The 24,758-nt window shown below is 38.5% G+C and overlaps 1 protein-coding gene across 3 annotated transcripts in view; it reads right to left on the reverse strand.

Annotated features, from left to right (window-relative positions):
- DMXL1 (Dmx like 1) overlaps positions 1 to 24,758 on the reverse strand; it is a 90,095-nt gene that overhangs the window by 35,795 nt on the left and 29,542 nt on the right. For all 3 annotated transcript variants that reach the window (XM_040540762.1, XM_040540764.1, XM_040540763.1), the window contains exons 10-23: positions 20,339 to 20,551; positions 18,105 to 18,358; positions 17,295 to 17,979; positions 16,638 to 16,759; positions 16,102 to 16,191; positions 15,689 to 15,791; positions 13,536 to 13,652; positions 12,059 to 12,283; positions 9,660 to 11,360; positions 8,988 to 9,098; positions 7,507 to 7,676; positions 3,468 to 3,565; positions 2,600 to 2,765; positions 1,552 to 1,804 (exon numbers count right to left, since the gene is read on the reverse strand). In XM_040540762.1, coding sequence (XP_040396696.1) covers positions 1,552 to 1,804; positions 2,600 to 2,765; positions 3,468 to 3,565; positions 7,507 to 7,676; positions 8,988 to 9,098; positions 9,660 to 11,360; positions 12,059 to 12,283; positions 13,536 to 13,652; positions 15,689 to 15,791; positions 16,102 to 16,191; positions 16,638 to 16,759; positions 17,295 to 17,979; positions 18,105 to 18,358; positions 20,339 to 20,551 — 4,308 coding nt within the window. The remainder of the gene's footprint in view (positions 1 to 1,551; positions 1,805 to 2,599; positions 2,766 to 3,467; positions 3,566 to 7,506; positions 7,677 to 8,987; positions 9,099 to 9,659; positions 11,361 to 12,058; positions 12,284 to 13,535; positions 13,653 to 15,688; positions 15,792 to 16,101; positions 16,192 to 16,637; positions 16,760 to 17,294; positions 17,980 to 18,104; positions 18,359 to 20,338; positions 20,552 to 24,758) is intronic.

The raw sequence follows: 24,758 nt of genomic DNA on the forward strand, positions 1-24,758 counted from the left end.
ACCTTCATCAACAGGAAGTGGGGAGGACATTGTCAAACCTAATCACTAAAAAGAGAAGCTGGACTGAGAGCATTTAATAAGTTTAATTTAAAAAAAAATGGCATTTCTTTTCTTTGAAGCAAGGCCTGTTCTACTGCAGTCAAATGTGGTATCCTTCTTGTTGGTAATATAAATTTCTGAAGTGTCCACCACTAACTGGCATTAAGATGTTCCATCCTACTAAAGCTTTTTACTTGGGGGAAAAAAGGTCCTCTAGTAAGTTTTTGATTAGTATTTTTGACTGCTTCCTAACAAAATGCAACTTTGAATAAAACTGGGGAGTCCGTAACGCTTCCACATACTGATATCAGTATTGCATACAATAAGTGAATTATACAGCATTGCAACTTGTACAGATTTAATTTTCATGTTCAAAAGCACAATAAGCTTATACAAATAGCTTCCTGTCTTATGCTGACACTTTATGAACAGATGTTCAGAAAATCATTGAAAAGCTAGGAGCATCAACACAGGACAATTCACAACTTTAAAAGAGCCAAGGTTAGCTGAGATATACCCTTACTGTTTCTGCTATCAGGAGCTATGACACTAAAAACTACAGATAATAGGAATAGGTACATAAAAGATCGCCTATTAAATAATTAAAAAATGCAAAATACCACAAATAAGACTCTAAATTGATTAAAGAAGAATTAGTAACCTTTAAAAATGATTAAACGCAGGAGTATGTGAACAAGATGGCAACAACTGAACACTGTATTACTCATTTGCTTAAAATCACCTTTAAGTATTAAAGTCCTACTGAAATTGGTTTTTAAGATTTTACACAGCTCTGGTGATTGAGTCTTTCATTTATCCCCTTCAAATTTCTCTCAGTAGACAAGACAGAAGCCAGCTATCATATTTACTGCTAGGGACTTGAAACATTTAAATTATTTGAGAATACTAACTTTAGGAAATAATCCATCTGTGTAATAGAAGCAGTCTATAAAGCTAGCAATTGAACAGGGAGAAAATTCACTTTAAGAGACTTACATTATACATCTCATACAGCATTCCAGGCCCCAGGTGGATCTCCTTGTATCATAAATATCAAAACAATCCTTTCTATGGCAGTTTATCAGTCTGGTCAATCAATCTTACTAAGGACTAAAAGCTACAAAGCACCATGTATTCACAGCTCTGCTATATAAAGTAACTATGTGATCCGTGATCAGGAATTTTTTCCTAGGTTGTGACAGAGTTCCTACTGAAGTTAATTTGTCTCTTCCTCTTGAAGATGCTACTGGAGAAACAGTGGAAATGCTGTACCACTGTAGGGTCATTCTTGTTCTCCTGATATTCACATACTTAAAGGATAAATTAAGAACCCATTCATGCAATACAGGATAATAACACAGTCATCACATTTACTATAAATAAAACATCAACCTATTTACTAGAAATGATGAGTAACTGTGCAGTACCTGATAACACTCAGACTATACCCTAATACTCCATAAATGAATAGATAGTTAAAACCAACCTAACAATCAAAATACTCGTTCTTACCTCCTTCATCTTCAACAGAATGTTTAATCAAAGTGTCAAGAGCCTTGCTGTAATCTTCCAAAATCCAGTAAGCCATACTACGCAGAAAAGGATCACAGTACATGTTTCCTGAGTTCTCCTTTCCAGGAAAGGCACTTCCCAAAATTCTCTTCTGTAGTATAGATTTATAAGTACTAGACACTTCAAACTCTGACTCATAAAGTCTTGATATTACTAGAGCCAACTGAATGTCATTCAATTTTTCAAGGCAGACCTAAATGAAAATAAGTATAGTTACAAGATCAAACATTCTAATTTTTCTTCTGGTTAAAACAATCAGAAGGCAGGAAATGATAAGAATACATTCAGACTGAGATACATGTATCGACTCCATGAAAAATTAGCAGAAAGCAGGCTTAATAGCTGTGGCCAACAATTATATAAAAGAGCTGATTTGTCATTTCTTCAGTTTAAGTCTGACACGTCACTAGATCTTTGAAATCAGCTGGCATCAATGTCTCATTGTCAGTGTGTTCATGCCACATCTTGAAGTTGGATGTTTAGGTTCAGAAGCTCTACAGAACATAACACTTCACTATCAAAGACATATTCCCTCCCAGTTTTTCAAGTCTTATAAGCAGAACCTGGAAAGATTTTTATTTTGTGAAAGGATTCTAGGAGCCAAATCACATCACTGCCAAAGAGCCTTCATTTTCAGACCTGAAACCTCCCAACGGAAAACGACATTCTCTTCATACATGACAGGACAGAGAAACCAAAAACACGTTAACGGTAGATAGCCCTCCCAATATTATTAGAGAGAAATCAGCCATGAACCTAGCATCACTAGCCTGAGAGCTAAAACAGAATCAAAACGTCTAGATCAAGATCAAGGATTTTTATGCCATTAGTATGCATGAGGGTAAGAGAGGGAAAGAGCAGACTGGAATCTTCAGGGGTCATACTAATTTAAATTGCAAATTCCTCACGCATTTCAGTCACACTCAGTACATTGGTATGTTAGGAAAATATATCAGTCTTAAACAAAGAAAGTTCATTATTTTATTACCTCCACTGCATCTTTTAAGTGTCCTGCCAACAAGAAAAATGCCGCAGAATGTTCAAAACGCTGTTTGCCAAGCAAAGAGAAAGCATTCTTTAACGCTGCTTTACGCCACCTGTCCTCAGTGAAGTTGTTTCCAAAAAACTGTGTCATTTTAGTATCTTTTTGGGACCTGCATATTGAACATAATTAACAAAAATATATTATATTTATCATACGAATTTTGTCTCCTGATTTCTTCTGATGTCAGTAGAATTTTACACAGATATTTTCAATAAGAAATGCAGAGGCTGGGAGCACTGGGAGCATAGGAGGCTTTGTTTTTATAAACTAACAAAAACATTACTAAGTATAAGACTAATAGTATTTTTAGTTAGCTTCATATAAACACAGAAAAACTTATTTTTCCCCCAGGTGATATATTCAAATCAAGTCACATTTCAAACTACCTTTTAGAAAGGTTACAAAGTTGAACATTATTATCAAACTCCAGTTTGAAAGACAAGCTTAATTCAGTCCTTTGAATTTATGGTAAAATTCATAATTAAAGCCCCTTTTCTTAAGGATATCCATGTCATTCCAAACAGAACACAGGCAGTCCAGGAGCAGTAAATCAGAATTAAGCAGTGAATGAAATTACAGTAGATTTGAGACTAAAACTTGAAAGCATTGACCTTTAGAAATGACTAAATTACCACACTAAATACAAGAAGCTTAATAACTACCCATTCAAATTCTAAATAAGTTACTAAATTGGATCTCAGTTTCCAATGCTAACATTTGTGTTTCTTTTTAATCACCATCATTCAACATTTTTCCCCAAATTATACCACACTGTTAAGAAACTCCATTTAAGATCCTGGATACCTCCTACCTGTATAGTCCCCAGATCACAGCCTTCTTTTTCATCGCAAGGTAAAAAATGGCTGCATCAAGTGGATCATTATTACGCTGAAAGGCTGCTTTAGCTACCTGTGAAGACAATTCAACAAGGGGGAAAAAAATACATACACAAGATTTTAAGAGAATCTTCGATTGGGTTCCTCTTGCTTCTGATATCCCATGCCCCACAGAGTTTAGATGTTCTATTTAACACAGATCCAGTGTGAGAAGATGGATCCTGAGATAAGAACATGTGAAGCTACTACTGCTTCAACATATTGTTATTATTTTATTATTTAATCACAGAAACCTTTAGGCTGGAACATACCTTCAAGGTCAAGTCCAACCATCAACCTGACCTACTGCATCTCATCATTAAAGCATATTCCTTGGGGCTACATACACACATCTCCAGGGATGGGAACTCCACCACTCCCCTAAGCAGCCCATTCCAATGCTTAACCACCTTCTCTGCAAAGAAATTCTTCCTGATATCCAAACTAAGCCTCCTCTGGCAGAACTAGACACTGCTTCTTTGTGTCCTATCACTTGTCACCTGAGAAAAAGAGACCAACACCCTCCTCACTTCAACCACATTTCAGGTAGTTGTAGAAACTGAAAGGTCTTCCCCCTCAGCCTCCTCTTCTCCATACTAAACCACCATCCAGACCATTGATAAAAATGTTAAACAAAACTGGCCCTAAGACTGAGCCATGGGATATGCCACTGGTGACCAGACACCAACTGGACTGAACTTCCTTCACTAGGGCCCTTAGAGTCCAGCCATCCAGACAGCTCTTCACCTAGTGAACTGTACACCTGTCCAAGCTATGAGCAGCAAGTTTCTCAGGAGAATACTGAGGGAAACAGTGTCAAATGCTTTACTAAAATCTAGGCAGACAACATCCACAGCCTTTCCCTCATCTGCTAAGTGGGTCACCTTGTCACAGAAAGAGATCAGGTTAGTAAGGCAGGACCTGCCTTTCATAAGCCCATGCTGGCTGCATCTGATCACTCAATTGTTCCATGCATGATGGATGATGACATTCAAGATGATCTGCTCCATAGCCTTCCATGGCACCAAGATCAGACTGCCAGACCTGTCATTCTCTGTATCCTCCTTTCCTGTCCTTCTTGTAGATTGGTGTCGTATTAGCTAACCTGGTCAACTGGGACCTCCCTGGACAGCCAGAACTGCTGGTAAATTACTGAAAGTGGCCCGGCGAGCATTTTTCCCCAACTCCTTCAGAACCTTTGGATTAATCACTTCCACTCTCAAACTTGTGAATGTTCAAATGATGTAGGTGGTCACTTAGTTTCCCTCTGGATTATAGGACCTTCATCTCACTACAATCTTCAAACGCAGGGGGCTGAGTTCCCTGGCCTTACTAGTAAAGGCAGAGGCAAAAGAGGCATTTTGCCTCTTGAAGTACTCATAAAGTACCTCAGCCTTTTCCTCATCTTTTGTCTGTTTCCCCTCATATCCAATAAAGGATGGAGATTCTCCTTGCTGTTCCTTTTCTGTTAACGTATTTAAGTTAATTTTTGTTGTCTTTTACTCCACTAGCCAACCGGTGTTGTAGTTGGATTTGGCCCTTCTCATTTTCTCCCTGCAGAACTTCACAACAGCTCTACAGTCCTCCTGAATTACCTGTCTGTTTTTCCAGAGCTCAAACTCTTTTTCTTCATGAGTTCCTGAAGAGGCAATCTATTCAGCCAAACTGGTCTTCTCTCCCACTGGCTCAACTTTCAGCACATTGGGACAGCCTTTTCCTTCACCCTTAAGGCTTCATTCCTGAAAACTGTCTAACATTCATGGATTCTTGTTTTTGACTCCTGTTTGAATGGCACACTTGCCTTTCAAAACTGCCTCCCAAGGGATTCTATCAACCAGGTCTCTAATTAGGCCAAAGTCTGCCCTCTAGAAATTCAAGGTAGCAGTTCTGCTAACCACCTTCCTTACTTCACTGAAGATCAAAAACTATCATTTCATTACCACTATGCCCAAGACAGCCTAGAACCATCACATCAGGTCACAGAATCACAGAATGGGTTGGGTTGGAAGGGATCTTAAAGATCATCTAGTTCCACCCCCCCCCCCCCCCAACCCCTGCCATGGGCAGGGACATCTTTTGCTATAACAAGTTAGCCTGAAGCCCCATCCAACCTGCCCTTGAACACTTGCAGGGATGGGGCATCCACAACTTCTCTGGGCAACCTGGTCAAGTACCTCACCACCCTCAGAATAAAGAATTTCCTCCTAATACCTGATCCAAACCTACCGTCTTTTACTTTAATATTCTTACCCCTCATCCGGTCACTACAGTCTGCAATAAAGAATCCTTCCCCACCTTTCCCATAGTCTCCCTTTAAGTACTGGAAAGCTGCTATACAGTCTACCTGCATAGCCTTCTCTTCTCCGGACTAAACCACCCCAAATCTCTCAGCCTGACTTCATAGCAGAGGTGCTACAGCCCTTTCAGCATCTTTGTGGCCCTCCTCTCAAGCTGCTTGAACAGTTCCATGTCTTTTTTATGCTGGAGGCCACTTTACCTGTTTGCAAACAACAGGTCAAGTGGGGCACCTTTCTTAGGTGGCTCACTCACAACCTGTGTCAGGAAGCTATCCTCCACGTACTCCAAGAATCTCCCAGACTGTTTCCTCTTTCCTGTACTTTATTTCCTCTTGGCATCTGGGAAGCTGAATTCCCCTGTGAGAACAAGGGCTAGCGATTGTGAGACTTTTGGTTGTTTATAGAGTATTTTTATCTACTTCTTCATCCTGGTTCAGAGGTCCATAAAAGATTCCCACCATAATATCTGCCTTATTGGTCTTTCCCCTTACTCTTACCCCTACACATTCAACCATCACCTAGCTCCCTGCAGACAAAGCAATCCCAAACATACGTAGCTATCTCACCTCCTCTCTTTCCTTGCCCATCCCTCCTGAAAACTATGTAGTAATCTATCACAGCACTCCAGGCATGCAAGCTGTCCCAATATGTCTCACTTAGGCCAATGACATTTTAGCCCTGTGACTTAACTATACCATTAAGTTAATGGTCTTCCAGTTCTAAAAGCTTTTTGACAGATCAAATGGGAATGCCCACACCTGAAATCAGTTCCTGAAATCAAAACAAAATTAACTTATTAGTTGCTTTGGTAATCAAAGGACAGATGGAGACTTGAACAACAGGCTGGGACCAGTCACAACAGGAGAAAAGTTTACAGGAGATTATTTTCGGAAGTTGAAAAGGAAAAAGGGATATGTGGAAGTAAGAATAGTCCAAGACCCATGTAAGATAACCTTAAATGCAGGCCCAGGAAACTTCAATTTTCTTTTAAATGCAAGGCAGGTAATTTCCACAAAGTGATGATTAATTGCCGAAGACTGAACAGTAGAAGTAGAGACATGCATTTTACCACTTTGTGCTTTGTAGTCAAATTATCTTGTGAATGTCAGTTTCTAGCTCAACACACTTGGCTCTTCCAAGAGCTTAAAGCAACTGATAGTGAGGTTAGGCTTATTACCATATCTGTGACAATTCAAGTACAGATTTTTTAAAAATAAGGAAAAACAATAGAAGGCTTAGTTACCATGGAAATATATCAGTTTGCAAGACAGATGTACAATAACTTAATTGGCCTGACCTCTAATAGGTTTCTAATGAGAATCCTTCCCTGTAACTTGTTTCCTTACCTAGGAGAGGCCCTTGCTATAATAAAAAAAACTAGCTCAACCTGTATATTGAGCATCCACCATAAGCACTGTACACTACACCTTCGAAATGTAGATTCTAAAAGCCCAAGATGTACTTCATACTGAATTTGAAACCTAAACTAATAAAAAAATATATTGAATACAGAATTGCACATTGATACAATAAACCATATTCATAACAAATACAGCATGAAGCATTCAATAATCCTGAACATATTTAAAATTTCAAACCATATAAGCAGAAGGTAAATACCAGAGAACAGATATTTGAAAAGAAGTTTTGCAATTTTGTTTCAGAAGACTGTACTTACCTTTTCTATGCATTTCCGCAGGCTATGGATATTTCGAACCCACCATCCTATACCCATAGCTCTGAGTTCTGACCATGTTGGATCTCCTTTCTGCATTGCAGGGAGCATGCTCAGTAGTTCTTCTTCTGCTACTGAATGAAATGCCCAGGCAAAATGACTAGTAGATAAGCCTAGATAATCAACCGTTTAAAAAAAATCAGTAATAAAGCAATCCATAATATACATTCAAGGAGGTAGGGGTTAAGAGGAGATAAAAAGGCTTTATTGTTCATTTTGGACTCCTAAGTGCATTAACGATGAAACAGCAGAAATTTAAGAACATTTACATACTAAATATTAAAGAAAGTTTATACAGATGAAAGCAATTTTTCAACTTGTAAACTGCTTAGATAGTTTGCAAAGAACAGTTATTGACTGAAACTCAAATTATAATGGGTGGCATTAAGATTAGCCATGACACAAAGTGCAATGTATTGATTAAACTTTTCAAAGTTTTCATTATTTTGATTTGGATTGAAAAAAAGTGAAGATTACAGCAGCAGAAAACAGGTTTGAGAACAGAGATACAAAAGAACACTGAAAGACAAAAGCCATGACATAAGGAAGACAGCAATTACTAATCAACATAAAAGCTAGTTATGGATTACTGCAACACCATGGTTGACCACAGGTGACTGCTTTGCACAGAGACAGATTCAACTGCACCTCTACAGCTGCTTCTAATTTTCATAAATTTCTGAGCTCAGTAGAAGCAATGCATCTCAGCTAAAAGGGTATTAGGAGAGACCTAACTCAGCAGTAATGTACTGTGGCAGTCCTAGCAAGGTCCAAGCTCATATACAGCTGAAGAATAACAAGCCATGAGATTGAAAATGTAATTATCTGTTACGAAGACTAATAAAAGGGTGAAGAAATAATCACAATCACCCCTTTAAATTTGGTTAAGTCCTAATCAAATCTGATTTTGTAATATCTGGTTGGAACTAGTCAAAACTACACCAAAGAAAACTTTATTTAAAATAGTTCATTAGATAATTACACTAAATGTATGAAAAAGCATTCAGTGACAACAAAAGTTTTTTGTTTGTTTGTTTTTTCAAAAAAGTATTAAAAACCTAAGACAATAAGTACTCTGTATTTTCTACTTTGTTATTTCTGCAGAAGGCTATTGGAACAACATGGTACTAGAAGTACAGAAGAGCCTGTTCTCTTGGGGAAATAGAAGAAAATAAAAACTACAAAACTGTTAGAGTTAGAAAAAAACACTTCAGCTCTAATGCCTGCGTCTAGAATACAGCAGACATCTTCCGGTCTGGCATGCATTTGGATTGAACAATAGTAGTGGTGTTTGTTTGTTTTTAAGAATAACAAAATTACCTTGAATCTGGACAGCCATGTCAATAACATACAATCATGTGTACAGCTACTTCATTTAGTAACATTTCCCCCCCCCCCCCCCCCCAAGAAAATATGTCAGTTACCTTGGTGAAGCAGTTGAGCTCGATGTACAGGAGGAAGTGACGTTGTTAAAAATGTGTGAAGCCGAACAGCCAATAAAAATTTTAAACCACACTCATCAAGAGTTTCTCCACCTGCAATTAAATGTTTTGGTGTGCACTTCAGAGAAACTGTTAAAAATAGCCATCGGGTCTCTAACAGAAGAAATACCTTAGTTCTACAACTATTGATTTTTAAATTCACAAATATATTAACATAATCCTTAACACTTTCATTAATACATGAGGAAAATCTCAAATATAAGAAGTTGTGAAGTTACTTGTTCAACTGAGTGCAAGAATTGGCAAAAGTGTTTCTACCAAATAAAAAAATGTGTTTCTCCATTTCTCTACAAAATGGAGCAAACATCGGCTGTTAACAATATTGTCTCTTAACAACATTTTCTCTTCAAAAGTGAATCAGAAAAGTTAACATAGACAGATTGATGAAATATCACTGCCATTAACAATTAGCAATACCAAATTTCATTTTATGAAGTCAGAAACTTGAGTTAAACAGTAAATATTGTGATGGCACAGTAAATCATAGACGCTATACTATGACAAGCTTTAATAGTAGTATTTCAAAGTAACAGAGAAAAGTTCCAAAAAGGGTTACGAAACAATAATATATAGAATTTGGAATGGACAGCTTACCCTGGTTTCTGTCTCTGCTTTCTCCAATATCAGTACTGGTGGTAGCAATTGTATCTGCCAAGGCCATCAACGACATTTGCTCCATCCTAGTCAGACCTGGCAAACTTGAATGAAGCAAGTGACGAGAAAGTACTTGAGCATGCTCTGGTCCAAAGTAAGTTGGGCTATATTGAGAAAGATCAATGACTTTTGGTTTTGCACTGTCTTCATCTGCATCAAAAGTTACAAGTTCATCTGTGCTTACAACAGAATTTTGAAAGAGATCTTCATAACTGTCATTGGGCATATCTTTTTTACATTGGCTATTTTGATTATTTGACTTCTCTGAACAAGAATGAGACGAATCATCATCTGCAGCAAGTAGAGCATACAAGGGCAATGGTGGAACAGAGTCTATTTCAATATAGTCTGTTGTCTCAGTTTTGCTGAATGTTTTGGGGTCTCGTGCAGTACTTCCACTAGCACTGATGGTCAGAGATCTGAGTCTTCTATCATGATTAGGTTCAGATTCATTTATAGCAACAACTTCTCCAGCAATGCACTTCACCAGATGAGAAAGAATGGCTTTTGCTCTACGTACTTTACCAAGATCCATGAGTTCTAACAGTTGATGTGGATGGTACTGAGGTAAAGTGGGAGATAATGTATGAGCTGCTTCAAAAAGACCAGAGTCTTCCATTTCAGCAGACAGATCAAAGGCAGATCTTTTCCCACTAAGTTTTTGTGCAAGGCTGGTCATAGATCTGGTCAAAGTTCGCTTTGGTGGAGGCAGACCTGAGGCAGTTGATTGGCTTTGTTTCATTAAGCTAGTTATACACTGCATACTTCCACTGTAGGAATCTGTACTAATTAGTTCCTGCTTGGCAGGAGGCTGCCACTGAGAATAGACATGCATTTCACAATCCATTCCAACTACGAGAATGCCATCACGTACCCATGACAAGGAGACTGGAAAAGGAGGTGACCCCTCTACAGAGGAAACCAAGTCAACAGAACGCAGTAGAACAAACCTAGAAAGCGCTGTAGCCTTTACAGTAGTACTGCCACTATGGGAGATTGCTACAGTCTCCTTACCATTTTGTTCTTGCATTTTCCCAGACAGCTGGCCAAACATAAAAAGTTTTGATCCAATTCCTACTGTCAGAATATGTGAACCATCCTCCCTAGACATCCAATCTAAGTGTACCAAGTGCTTAGTGCTGGGCATCACATTCCCACCGTGAGAGAAAGAAACTTCTTGTCTGTTATATGCCACTAAATTACTATCAATACTAATAGCAGGGTCTAACATTGTGCCTATCTCGTCTAAATGAAGAGTTTGCTCTAGAATCCAGGAAGAACCCCCTGTAGATTCACATTCAAAAATGCTAACATGCATTATAAAGTCTTGAGAAAGGTGACTATTTTTAGGTGTTACCTGCTTGTATGCTACAGCTAATCGGTTTGTATGTGCACAACTAACTTCAGTTGGCCTTCCTGGAACAGTAATAGCACTACTACTAAGAAGTCCATCCTCAATCAGTAATGGCCATTCTTCCCAAATATATGTAGCATCACTCTGTACATTATATGGCATGGACGAAGCCGATGATTCAGTGGTCACCCTGCATCTCCAGAATCGAACTTTTCCATCTGAGCATGAAGTAGCCAGCAGATAAGGTGCACGACAAACAGGATATATGGAAGAGGAACTCAGATGTCCTAAAAATAAATATTTTTATTAGGGCAAATAATAAAAAGTAAGCTAAAAGGAAAGACCTTTTTGTTCCATTATCATTTTATTATTCTAAAACAGACAAAAGATATTAGTACTTCCTCATAAAAAGGGTTGTTCCCAGAGCTTTACAAGATTAAAAAAATCCTGTGAAATTATTTTACTATTAGTCTCCATTTCATTCTCTAGAAAGGAGTTAAATCGCATGATTTAAATCTGAATATTAATATCTCTAGGTGCCAGTTTTGCATTGTATGGGAAAGACATTGTCTGTGTCTCACACACAGACAAACATTTCTCTTTCAGAAATCTAAAAATCTTTTCAAAACATTTTTTTGAGAGGCTTCTGATAGAAACCTTAAATTTTAAGTGTACATCCCACCAAAAATTAATGAATCATTTTAAAACTATTTTTTTTTCTAAAATTCCTTTCATTTTCAGAATCTGGGTTTAAATAAATGTTATGCCTTTCATAAAAAACTTTATTTTGGTATTATTTCCAAGATCCAAATTAAAAAGTCAGGGGAGCAGGTTTTAGCAAACCATTTAGATCTACCTACAGGTATTTTAATTTTAACAACAAATACCAAACTATTCATTTCTTTTTTAAGCCAAAGTCAGAAATGCAAGGATCCCACACTTTATTCTGAAAATAATAAAATAAAAAAAAATAAAAATCACAAACCTGCTGAGGGCTTAACACTTATTATCTCCACTCCTTCTGGCAAATTCAACTCTTGACTATACACCATTTTTGAAGAGAGAGTAAGCCAGCTGGTGCTCTGAAGGTTTGCTCTACAGGCTTGATACTTTTGATTGAAAGGTGACTGGATCTTCTCTGGATCGGGTGAAGAATACAGTTCTTCTGTTTGTTTTGTTACTTCAGGTGTATCTGAGTCTACCTTTTCACCTAAAAAAGTTTGCACTGTTAGTTAAAAAAACAGTAATTTCTTTTAACTAGAGTCTAGTATCAGTGTCACTCACGTTATAAGTTCCAAGAACATAGATAAAATGTTAAGAATTGTAATTTCCTTTCAATGAAAGGTGTTCCCAAATTCAGATGTAAAGAGAAATTGTAGCACACCTCAAATTAAACACTCCATAAATCTAGAAGTGCTTAGAACTTCTTAAACAAGAAACTCTTAAACTCTTAAAACAATCAAACTCTAACCAGAGGCAGCAAAACTGCAAAAGAAAGAGGTAGGTATGTGGGCTTCCATTGAAATTTATGCTTCATGAGGCACAGAGTATCTGCTGCAAGAGAAAATTAAATGCAGACCTCCATGTCTTACCTCATAAATTGGGGGAAAGTATTTTTTCAGAAAAGTTTTGTCAAAATTCACTTAAAACGTATGATCTCGAAGACTACGTCATATGAATACTTCATTCCTTTTTTAAAAAAAGTTTTTAATAAAACCCAACAGTGTAAGTATGAATTTGAAACATATATTGGTTTAAAAAAAAAAAAAAAAACACCTTCCCAGTAATGGCCTCACCATATAAGTAGATTAGAAAATTTCAATCTTTAGTTATCTCAACAATTTATTAACTGCAATAATACTTAAAGTAACTGAAAATTCTTCCTGTGAAGGCAACAGTGACATATATAACAATTTGGTTTAAACCACAGAAATGTGCATTGTAACAGGTTTGTCCAGTATGTGATGAATGTTGGATTTCTGTTTCCTTATAATCTGTGTGTACTTAGTTTTATAATTTTTGTGGTAGTTTTGTAGTCTGAAAGAACCAAGAGATTTCAGAACTTCAGATTTTTTCCAGAATTGTAATCATAATCTCTGATGTTTAGGTGCTTCACTATAGCCCAATATAACTTACCTATAAACTCAAAAACTGTAGAACACAAATTTCTAAGAAGCAAAGCATCTGAACTGTTAGGCTCTATTAAAACCAGATAAATACATTTGCCCTTCAAATACACAAAACTAACAAGTTAGGGCTCAGGATGAATTCAAAAGCTTCAGCATTCTGAAAATTAATAAGTGATCAAGAAAGAATGGGTTGTGATGAAAGATTGTAACAAAATTGTAGATTCTTCACAAAAAGCTGAAATGTCATTTAAAATACTCTGAATACCAGATACATTCGCAAGAGTGAGTTTTTTTTTTTTTTTTTAAATCTAATCTACACAGAAATGGGCTTACCTACTGAGACAGGAATTGACTTCAAGTGTAAGTGCCACATACGTAGTAACGAACGGTTTTGAGTATACTCTATTACTATTAAGTAGAATTTTTCAGAGAATCCATTCTGCTGGTTTCCTGATAAAAATCAGAACAGGAATACTTTAGGCATTATTCAACTCCAAGTAGAACTAAATGTGCCAGCTAGCAAGTAATCATAATAAACCACTGTCAGCTGATACTCAAATACAATAGTCTGACTATATCCAACCTAATTATACTAGTTTTATCAATATTTTATCAAAAGCAATAGCCCCTGCAATTATTATAGGCACACACATTAATAACGGTCACTATGTTCTTTTAGAGAGGTTAAAATATTTGTCATATGTTTAAAGCTAAGTAGCAGAATGTGCACTCAGCTCTACCTACTCACCTTTAATGGGTTGCTCTCTTAACACTTTCTTAGAGGTATCTGTTGCTGGCCACTCTAAGAGTTGGGACAGTGAACTAGACAGAGATTTGGCCTGACCCAGTACAGCTGTTACATTTAATGTACAAAAACTAAACACGTTACATCTACAGAAACAATTACATGTCAACAATTGGAAAAGTCACAGCTTGGTCTAATGAATAGGTTCATCCATCACAATCCAGCCAAGATTGATTATATAGTCTAGAACACACAAGAAGAAAAAGGATTCTTCCTAAGAAATCATTTGCTGTACTACCCATTAAGAGAAGAAGGCATGAATGGTTATCAGTAGCAGCCCATTTCTGGAGGGTGCACCCAGACATTCTCCCTCCTTAGCAATGAAGTAAACTTATTAGGACTAAGCAAGAATGGTTAATTTAGTGATACAAACCACGTATAATCTTTTCTCCAGGATTCCTCCAACCCTTCTTTACAATTGCATTTTTAGGCATGCATCTACATAAAACATGATCAAGGATAAACTACATTTGCCCTGTGGGTCTCACACAGGGCTGCTTATGGTACTGTTCTTTTTAAAAAAACAGTATGAGCTAAATACTTACGTGCTTAACTAAAAAGGAAAGAGCAGAGGCTTAAAACTGATATGCTTTTAAGTATTAGACAGTTTGAAATGAGAACATATGTCAATGGCACACTTCTAATTCACAGTATTAAAGGGCACATTTAGCCAAATTTCTTTCATGGCAGAAGCCCATATAGACTTCCAGAATGCACACCCAAGACTGAAGAGCTTCCATGCAAATGCACGACAAATTTATGCTTTAGCACAACACTTCTTTTTCGTCTACTCTGTTCTTAATTTCCAACATCCCATTTGTATATTTTGACCACTACCTAGAGTTAGGACAAATTATCTCCGTTACTCCATATGTCCTTCTTGAGCAGAAACAGCTAATTCAGAAGCAAGCACTGTATACACAGTTCAGATCATTTTTCTTGGTATGTCTCCCTTGTCTTCTACCAAAAAATAATTTCATGTACCAATATTACACAACATTTTGATAGTGTTCCTTATTTTTCCTTCCTTTTATTTAGCATTTCCATTACCACTGCAGATGACTTGGTATCACAGGCTATAATTTTATTTTGACCCTTTTTTTTCCAAATCATTACATTGGAACTGAACAAAACAACACTGAATTGCCTAAATGTCAAAACTACTGACCAACTCCACCAAAAAAAACTGATACTTTTATTTCAAGGCAATTCAGAGCTACCTTAAGACCCATAGAATGACAACCTCTAAAAACCATAGCTATGCAATATCTATGCACTATTCACAGCATTGTATTTTTAAGTAGTGTTTTTTTGGGTGGGTTGCTTATTTGGCATGCCATTTATCATAGAAGTAGTATGCAAAGAACCTTCAAGAAAGGATGCAGTTAAGTTTGCTGTAGGGTATGCTATATCATACCCATCATACAGGCTGTACTTTTCAAACACTTTCCCCTCCTGTAAGAACGGCATCAGCCACAAAATGTTTAACAAAGCTACCTTGTCTAAAATTTCGTTGAGTACTACCCTCCACGGAGGTGAAATACCCATGACTTTCATTAGACTAGAATTTCTTCTTCAGTGTACAAAGACCTTAAAAGAAAGATGCAAAAACCTATACAAGTTCTGTGGAATACACATACAATATTTGTCTTCAATATTTTATGAAAAAATAATTCTTTACCAGAGTCTGCTAAATTGTTTTTCTTTTCAGGTATCTCCTTCTCCTGGTTATTTAAAATGAAGTCTTCTTGAAAAACATGGAACAACTGTGTTTTTCTGCCATGCTAAGAAAGTAAAAGATACACACAAGTAGTGAACATCAGAGTGCACTGCTTAAGGTTTCTCTCTAACATGCGAGCTTTTGAGTTGATTGCTAAGTTGCACACAACAAAAAAGGTTTCTCAATAAGATACACCTTCATTATTCATGTTTTCTTTGTTTCCAGGTACTATGAAACCAAACGCAAGTGTATGTCAGAATCAATCTTTAAACATTCAATTTTACTTGAAAGACAGCTAGAGGTGTAGCCTTTATTGTTAACACTTTTTGAGCAAGGTAATTATGGTATAAAATGAGTACATATAAAGGTCTTACAAGCTCTGTGATGGCATCCAGTTCAATGATGCACCCTGGGCGAGCAGTAGATTGCTGACTTACGATATTAAAAACTTCACCAACGTATTTCTGTTAAAAATAAACAAATGAGACGTTTCTTTTGTCCATTTCTGCAACACAGACTGATGAGTAGATACAACATCTAAGCAAATGTTAAACAAAAGCATTAAAAATACTCCAGCTGCAAGTTACCAGGAATACTAAAACACTCCTACTTTTATGGAGAGCCACTTTTTTTCTGATGATTAAAAAATGGCAAGAACCTACAAAGCCGTCTGGAAAGCCATTATCTAGAAACCCTCAGGTACAGTTTACCATTCCTTCACTAAACTGAAACATTGTTTCAACTGCAGTATGTCTACAATACTAAAAAGCTTTATCATATGTTTTTACAAGCAGAATTGAACTATCATAATCTGCAAAATTCTTGACAACCAGTTTAGTTTCTAATAAGTCTAACTATTATTACTGAATGAAGTTCCAACCTTCAAAAACTTGAGACAGCTTTCACTTACAGAAATTTCTGGATTGGAGAGCTCACACAGAAGTTTTTTAGCATCTATTACAGCTTGATATAATCTCAAATGCTGTCCATCACTAGCCACAAAGCAGGCACTTGGAGAATTACAGTATGCACCTGAAAAATATAAATGCACAAAGTACTCGAATATAAACACCAACTGGCTCCCTTTTTTGAGGAAAAGAAATCTAAAATTTATGAAAGAAATACAGAATGACAAATATTTTGTCTTGTTAATTTCTGTTCACAGGCAAGAACTACAAAGTGTTGCTTAGCAACCAAACCAAAGAATACAAAAGGAAATCAGAATTTGGTTTGCAAACTAGAGCAAAATCTACCTCTGCTTTTAAGTGTTCACAACATTCTATAATCAAAAGTACACATTAGCATCTAACAGCTTGACTTTATTAGCCCCTAAAATATCAAATACAAAAGGTGGCATACCTCCCCACCCCCCAGCAATTCTTTAAACAAGAATACACAATTACAAAATATAAGCAGCTTGAAAATATGTGAAATAAGGGATCCATGCTTAACATTTCTTTTTCAACCTATTCATACATACATATATCTACATTGCCTACTTAATAGCATTATTAGCCTATATTACTTTTATTCTAGAATACTTAACAAATCAGGAAACTGAACTCACCAAGGCAATAACTGGGTATAAGAGTTGGCAGCCATGCAACATTAGAAAAAGCTGAAACATGGAGAGAATTGATCCGAGCAAGTTCAGATACTCCACCAGAAAAGGACAATGGCCCAACAGGATCAACTCTCCAAAGAATAAGTTCACTGTAAACTGCATTGGGATCCTGGGATGTTATACTTGCATTGCCTCTACTCTGAAGTCTTAATGGTGACTCCTGGGACTTTAAAGAACCATTTGCTTGTTTTGCATTCTCAACATCTGGTGAACTTAGAGCATTGTGATGTGAGGTTGTAAGCAGCAGTGGTAATACTGAATGGCAAGCCAAGTCATTAAGATGAAAACGGTGACCACAATATCTGGATTTATGTGAAATACTGAGTACAGTTGAAAAAGCAGATTCTTCAGCAAAACTCACTAGCCATTGGTTCAAAGATCCATCTGCATGTTTGGAGATCATCATAACATTGGGTGTGAATATACTTAGTTTTAAACTGTTGGTTGATTTGCTATGTCCAGAAGAGATAAGCATAGATGATGATCGTGTAAGGCCAGGAGGCTTTTGTTTGCCTTGTTGAATAGCCAAGTCAACATTTTTGGTACATGCATACATCACTATACTTCTGCAAAGAGAGTTTGCATCACCCGTTGGGAATGCAACAGGAATCCGTGAGACAAATGACACCTGGAAGTTTAAAAAAGAAGGTATTTTAAGAAAGTATTTTAAAATTTTAAGAGCAAGTATTTAAGTTCTTTTCTCAACATACTTTTCTGTACACAGAAGTACATAATCCAGAAAATGCAAAGTACCTGCACCTGTCGAAACATGCCAGGCTGGTATTCATCTAGCCAGTCCACATGCCATACCAGCAATGAACCATCCATAGGATGTATACTGAATAGCATATCAGCATTTTTACTCCATTCAGAAAGCAGAACTTCAATTTCATGATCAACAATAGCAGAAGATAAAGGAACAAGGCTTGATGCTGAAGTAGTTTTCTCATCACCCAATTCCTTCTTCTCTTGGTTTCCTTTTTGTTCATCTCCCTTTTCATCAACTTCTAGAACACAAAAATATGTTTAAAAGCTAAAGTTTAACAAGCAAGGTCATTCAGGCATTGAAGCACATTTCAACCTTTTTCTAAATCACTCATTCAAGCACAAATTTAAAATAATGAAAGTTTTAACCAGAAGTTCTTTAGTGGACCACTAATAAACCGAAATAGCTTAGTTTGCACTTAATTTGAAGTATTTATACTTTTTCATAGAATCATAGAATATCCTAGCTGAAAGGAATCCACAGGGATCATCGAGTCCAACTCCTGGGTTCCCAAAGGACCACCCTAAAAAGATCAGACTGTGTTTGAGAACGTTGTCTAAATGCTTCTTGAACTCCGGCAGGCTCGGTGCTCTGACTACTTCCTGGGGAGCCTGCTTCAGTGCCCAACCACCCTCTCCGTGCAGAGCCTTTTCCTGAGATCCAGTCTGAGCCTCCCTTGTTGCAGCTTCTAGCCATTCCCTTGGGACCTACTGTTGGTGACCAGAGAGAAGAGATCAGTGCCTGTCCCTCCGCTCCCCCTTGTGAGGAAGTTGTAGACTGTGATGAGGCCTCCCCTCAGCCTCCTCTTCTCCAGGCTGAACATGCCAAGTGACCTCAGATTATCCTCATACATCTTTCCCTCTAGACCCCTTTACCATCTTTGTTGCCTTCCTTTGGACACTCCCTAAGAGTTTTATATCTTCCTTATACTGTGGTGCCCAAAACTGCACACAGTGCTCAAAGAGAGGCTGCACCAGTGCAGAGCAAAGCGGGACAATCCCTTCCCTTCACCAGCTAGCAGTGCTGTGCCTGATGCACCCCAGGATACGGTTGGCCCTCCTGGCCGCCAAGGCGCACTGCTGGCTCATGTTCAGCTTGCTGTTGATCAAAACCCCCAGACCCCTTTCTGTGAGGCTGCTCTCCGGCATCTCGTCCCCAGAGTCTGTATGTATAACCAGAGTTGCCCCTTCCCAGATGCAGAATCCGACACTTGCTCTTCTTAAGCTTCATATTGTTGGTGATATTGTCGGAGAGCTGGTGCCCAGCTCTCTAATTTGTCCAGATCTCTCTGCAAGGCCTCACCACCCTCGACAGAGTCAACAGCTCCACACAATTTGGTATCATCTGCAAACTCACTCAGAAAACCTTCAAGTCCTTCATCCAAATAATTTCTGAAAACATTGAGGAGGACTGGTCCTAAAATGGAGCCCTGGGGAAACCCACTGTGAGAGGTCATCAGCCTGATGTAACCCCATTTACAAGAATCCCCTGGGCCTGACCCGTCAGCCAATTGCTCACCATTATATTATGCTTTTATCTAACTGTATTCTGGTCACTTTGTCCAGAAGGATACTGTAAGAGACAGCATCGAAAGCTTTACTGAAATCCAGAAAGATTACATTGACTTGCTTTCTTTGGTCAACTAGCTGGGTGATCTTGTCATAAAAGGAAACTAAGTTTGTTAGACATGACCTTCCCCTAATGAACCCATGTTGGCTCTGACCAATGACTGCATTGTCCTTTAGGTGTTTTTCACTAAGTTCCAAAATAATCTTCTCCATAATTTCACCAGACACTGAAGTGAGACTTTCCCCATTTAATGTCTATTTTTGTATGCATAGGCAGAACAAAAGCAGTCATCTCCCAACCATGTCTAACATTATGTATTCAATTAATGTAAATATAAAGCTGTTTAAATTAGGTTAACACTGAAAACTAGAAAGCTTAGCTCTACGATTATATCAGCTTCCCTAAGCATGTCATAACAATACCCTTTTAGTTTTCAACGTAAGTTACTCAAAATATCTGGAAAAAGCAAACACAATTTGTAGATATACATTTTTTAAGAGCCACTTTCATACTTCCACTGGAAGGAAGGAAATGCACAGAAATAATACTGCAATCTGTCTGCTTCCTTACATTCTAAATTGACTCTCATTCAAGATGAAAGAACACATTACTTTGTAAAATGAAAGCCATTTGTCTATGATAAGACTTTTACCTTCTTCTGATCTGCTGTCCATCTGATTAGATTCCTCTGTATTTGTCTCAGGAGAATGATGTTCAAAATTCTTTTTAAGCTGCTGCAAAAATACTTCCATGGATAAGGTAAAATGGAGTTCTTTATTGTTTAGCCAGTGTACAACAAAAGGTCCGCTTTTTTCTTCATTTTCACCAAGACTCAGAGATGTGATAGATGGGAGTAGAGGAATATCTACCAGAAAAAAATATTAACAACTTCATTCAAAACCAAGTAGTATGGAAAAAAATAATTTTCTAGACACTATGTTCAAGCAGAAAAGCCACGAGAAAAAAAATACACTCAGAAACAAGCAAATGAATGTATTGCCCCTAGTCATTCCTTTCACCAATATCATCTACCTTCAGTATTACATTGTTCTGTTGCTATCAACAGGAAATGTTATATGGGAAGGCTCTTCAGTATGCTTACATCAAGACTACAGTATGGCACTGGGTATCAAGTTTAGGTGGCAAGGTTTTAGCAGCAGGAACACAGCAGGAGTGGCCTCTGTGAGCAGAGCCCAGCAGCTGCTCCATGTCAGAGCAGAGCCAGCTCCAGCTGCTCCAAAAGGGACCTGCTGCTGGCCAGAGCTGAGCCAGGGAGCAACGGCAGTTGCACCTCTCGGAGAAAAGAGATAAGGAAAGGGGAAACAAAAATGCTGGGCAACAGCAGCTGGGAGAGAAGGGTGAGATAATGTAAAGACAACCAGACCCTCAGCCCCCAAGGTCAGTGCAGCAGGAGGGCAGGAGGTGCTCCAGCCATGCAGCAGCAGTTCCCCTGTGGCCTGTGGAGAGGCCCCTGGTGGAGCAGGTGGATGTGGCCTGGAGGAGGCTGCGGCCCATGGAGAGCCCCCGCAGGAGCAGGCCCCGGGCCGGAGCTGCAGCCCGTGGAGAGGAGCCCACGCAGGAGCAGGGGGGCTGGGGGGAGCTGCCGCCCACCCGTGGGGGACCCATGCTGGAGCAGTTTGCTCCTGGGGGATGGATGGAACCCGTGGTACGGAGCCATGTGGGAGCAGTTCTTGACAGGAACTGAAGTCTGCGAGAAGGACCCATATTGGATCAATTTGGGAAGGACAGCATGACATGGGGTGGGACCCCACACTGGAGCAGGGGAAGAGAGAAAGATGAAGAAGCAGCAGAGACATAGTATTATGGACTGACTGCAGCCCCCATTCCCCATTCCCCTGCAACGCTTCGGGGTGGGACATAGAAGACAGTGGATGGGGTGGGAAAGGTGTTTTTAGTTTGCTTTTAGTTCTCACTGCTCTAGTCTGCTATCAATAGGCAATAAATTATATTAGACTCCCTATGCTGAGTCTGTCTTGCCCATGACGGTACTTGGTGAGTGTTCTCCTTGTCCTTATCACAATTCATGAGCCTTTTTTCGTCATATTTTCTCCCCTTGTCCTTTTTGAGGAGCAGGAGCGAGAGTCCTACATGGTGGTGCTGAGCTGCTCATCAGTGTTAAGCCACTCTGGGCTACATTTCTATAATGTAACACTGTGCATATACTTTAATTTACCTTGTTTTTTTGCTACTATGGTTCAGAAAATAAAGCAAATAATTTGAGGATAATGTCCCAATGTTTATTCCAGAACTGAGGCTGTAGCAGTATCAAGGATCACATACAACAGGGCTTACACTGGTGAGAACTAACAGGGTGACCAAGAAACACGCGCTGTAAGGCTATTGCATAAAGCTAGGATTTCTGATGCCTGATGCCTACAGATTCCTTTATTAGTTTACATTGCCACATGATGCCACCCAGTGTGCCAGGTGGCTGTGAAAAATAAATCGGTAATCCCAAAGTAAATAAAGGAAGCAAGTACCAGACTGCTGCAAAGTTACATCATCTGAAACGAGTGGCAAGAAAGCAGCTAGGTGATTTGCTGTCATTTCTTCAAATGGGTCATACAGCAATATGCTAAAAGCTCAACCCACATTTGATTCCCACCTAGAAGCCTCCACAGACATTCTGCTTCTGATCTCTATTTATGCACTGGTACTTAAATTCTATACTCCAAGAGACAAAATATTTTTATTCCAATACTGTTTTTATACTAGTGATGTCTCTGAATTACTTACACTGCAGTCTAGCCTAAGAAAATAACAGAGCACACAAACAGAAGAAAGGACCAGCATGACTACCTGCAATTTTATAGTGGGGAGAGGGGATGAAGAGAATATTAGAGAAATATGGTCCATCTGCCTAAAAAAAGCAATTACTGACAGTCACAAAAATAAGGTAATACATTTGGCAAAAGCAGAACTTGGAAGAAAGAAGTCCATTGACTTCTTATAGGACAAAGCTACAGCAAACATGAATGAGAAGGTGGACTGGAAAGATGATTTCTCACATTAGAATACAAATCTATGCACTTTTAGTGTGTAACACAAAATCTCTAAAGAAATCACTTTTTTTTCCTCAGTTCTCCTACCTCAAAACTCCTGAGTTGTTCTATTCTAGAAAATAGAAACTTTTAATGCATCCCCTGGAGGATTTCCAACTTCCAGTTGATGCTCAATCCTGGGTAAAATCCTTAGTGAGAATCTCTAGTTGCTTCATAAATCACACTTTTTCCAGAAAGCTTCCGAAGTCTTTCAATTCAATAATTCTCTCTGTATATGCCTAGTGGTTGATAATCTTGGCTGCCCCTACCCCCTCCCAAAAAAAGACCAAGCAATAAACAATGCTACTTATTCCTTTCAGTGAAAGGACTCTACCCAGGCTGAATACTGGAGGGTGCAGCTGACTCAACAAAGGGTTGGGCAGCCATCTAGAGGGAGCTTGACAGGCTGGAGAAATGGGTTGCCAAGAATCTCATGAAGTTCAAGAAGGAGTGCAAAGTCCTGCAGCTGGGGAGGAACAACCCTAGGCACCAGTACACACCAGGGGACACCCAGCTAGAAAGCAACACTGCAGAGAAGGACCTAGGATTTCTGTTAGACACGAAGCTGAGCACAAGTCAGTAACATGCCCTTGCTGCTAAAAAGGCTAACAGTATTTTTGGCTGCATTAGGCAAGGCACTGCAAGCAGGTCAAGAGAGGTGATTCTTCCCAGCACTGACGAGGCCACACCTGGGGTACTGGGTCCAGTTCTAGGTTCCCTAGAACAAGAGAGATGTGGACTTACTGGGAAGAGTTCAGCAAAGGGCCATGGAGATGAAGAAGGGACAGCAGCATCTCCCCTATGAGGAAAGGATGAGAGATCTGGGACTGTTTAGCCTGGAGAACAGAAGGCCAAAGGGGATCTTATTAATGTGTACAAATACCTGAAGGGAGAGTGCAAAAGAGGACAGAGCCAGGCTCTTTTCCGTGGTGCCCAGTGTCAGGACAAGAAGCAGTGGGCACCAATTGGAACACCAGAGGTTCCATGTGAACATCACAAAATACTTCTTCACCATGCAAATGGATGGTGCACTGGCACGGTTTGCCCAGAGAGGTCATGGAGTCTCCCTTCTTGAAGTTATTAAAAGCCACCTGGACATGGTCCTGGGCAACCTGCTCTGGGGAGCTCTGCCTGAGCAGAGGGCTTGGACCAGATGGCCTCCAAAGGCCCATGCAAACCTTAAACTGATATTACAGAATCACGGAATGGTTAAGAAATATTAAATAAACTCTCAAGGATTTTGTTTCTTTAAGAAAATAAGTTCAAAAATTAACAACAGGAAACATGCAATAAAAACGAAGATCTCTTATGTGATAGCATTACTCATCTTCTAAAAGGGACATGAAGGACAGAAAATACTGCTCTGGACTTATCTTTTGTCAAGTACTCTGAACATTGTAATAAAAGTAAACTTTGGAGTGAGACCATAAATTGATTTGGTTTAAATCAAAGAAAATACAATTATATATATTTTTTTTTCAGGTAAGGGCAAACTAAAAGGACTACTTAGAAAAACTGGTTAGACTGACATTCTTAGGGACTTGACTGTGAAGGAAAACAGGTATCTTCAAATTAAGGCTTAAAATGTGAAAGCTGCTTCAAACAGAGGTTCTGCAATAAAGAACAACCTTTCATTCCCCAATCTAGTAAGACCAAATGACTCAAAACACAGTATCAAGAAGGATAATACTAATACAGATGAGAAGGAAGGGGTTAAAAAAAAGAGGTCAAGGACAATTAAGTGTTAGACACCTAGGAAAATATTTTACCATTCTTTTCCAAAATTATTTTTTTCCTATTCTGTGAGCTTGTTGGGCACACTCATATTGCAAAGACTACTAAAAACAAATTAAAGTTTGTTAGATACGTATAAACAAACAGGAAAAGAAGTGCATTAAGAATAGATGCAAACAAGAATTCTGAAAGACTGTGCTAACTACATGAGAAGATTAGTTAGCTCTTGTACCATTTGGAAATGCAGAATGCATGGAGCAGAACTACAAGTTTCCA

This window comes from Cygnus olor, chromosome Z (assembly GCF_009769625.2).
Source record: "Cygnus olor isolate bCygOlo1 chromosome Z, bCygOlo1.pri.v2, whole genome shotgun sequence".
Taxonomy (NCBI): Eukaryota; Metazoa; Chordata; class Aves; order Anseriformes; family Anatidae; genus Cygnus; species Cygnus olor.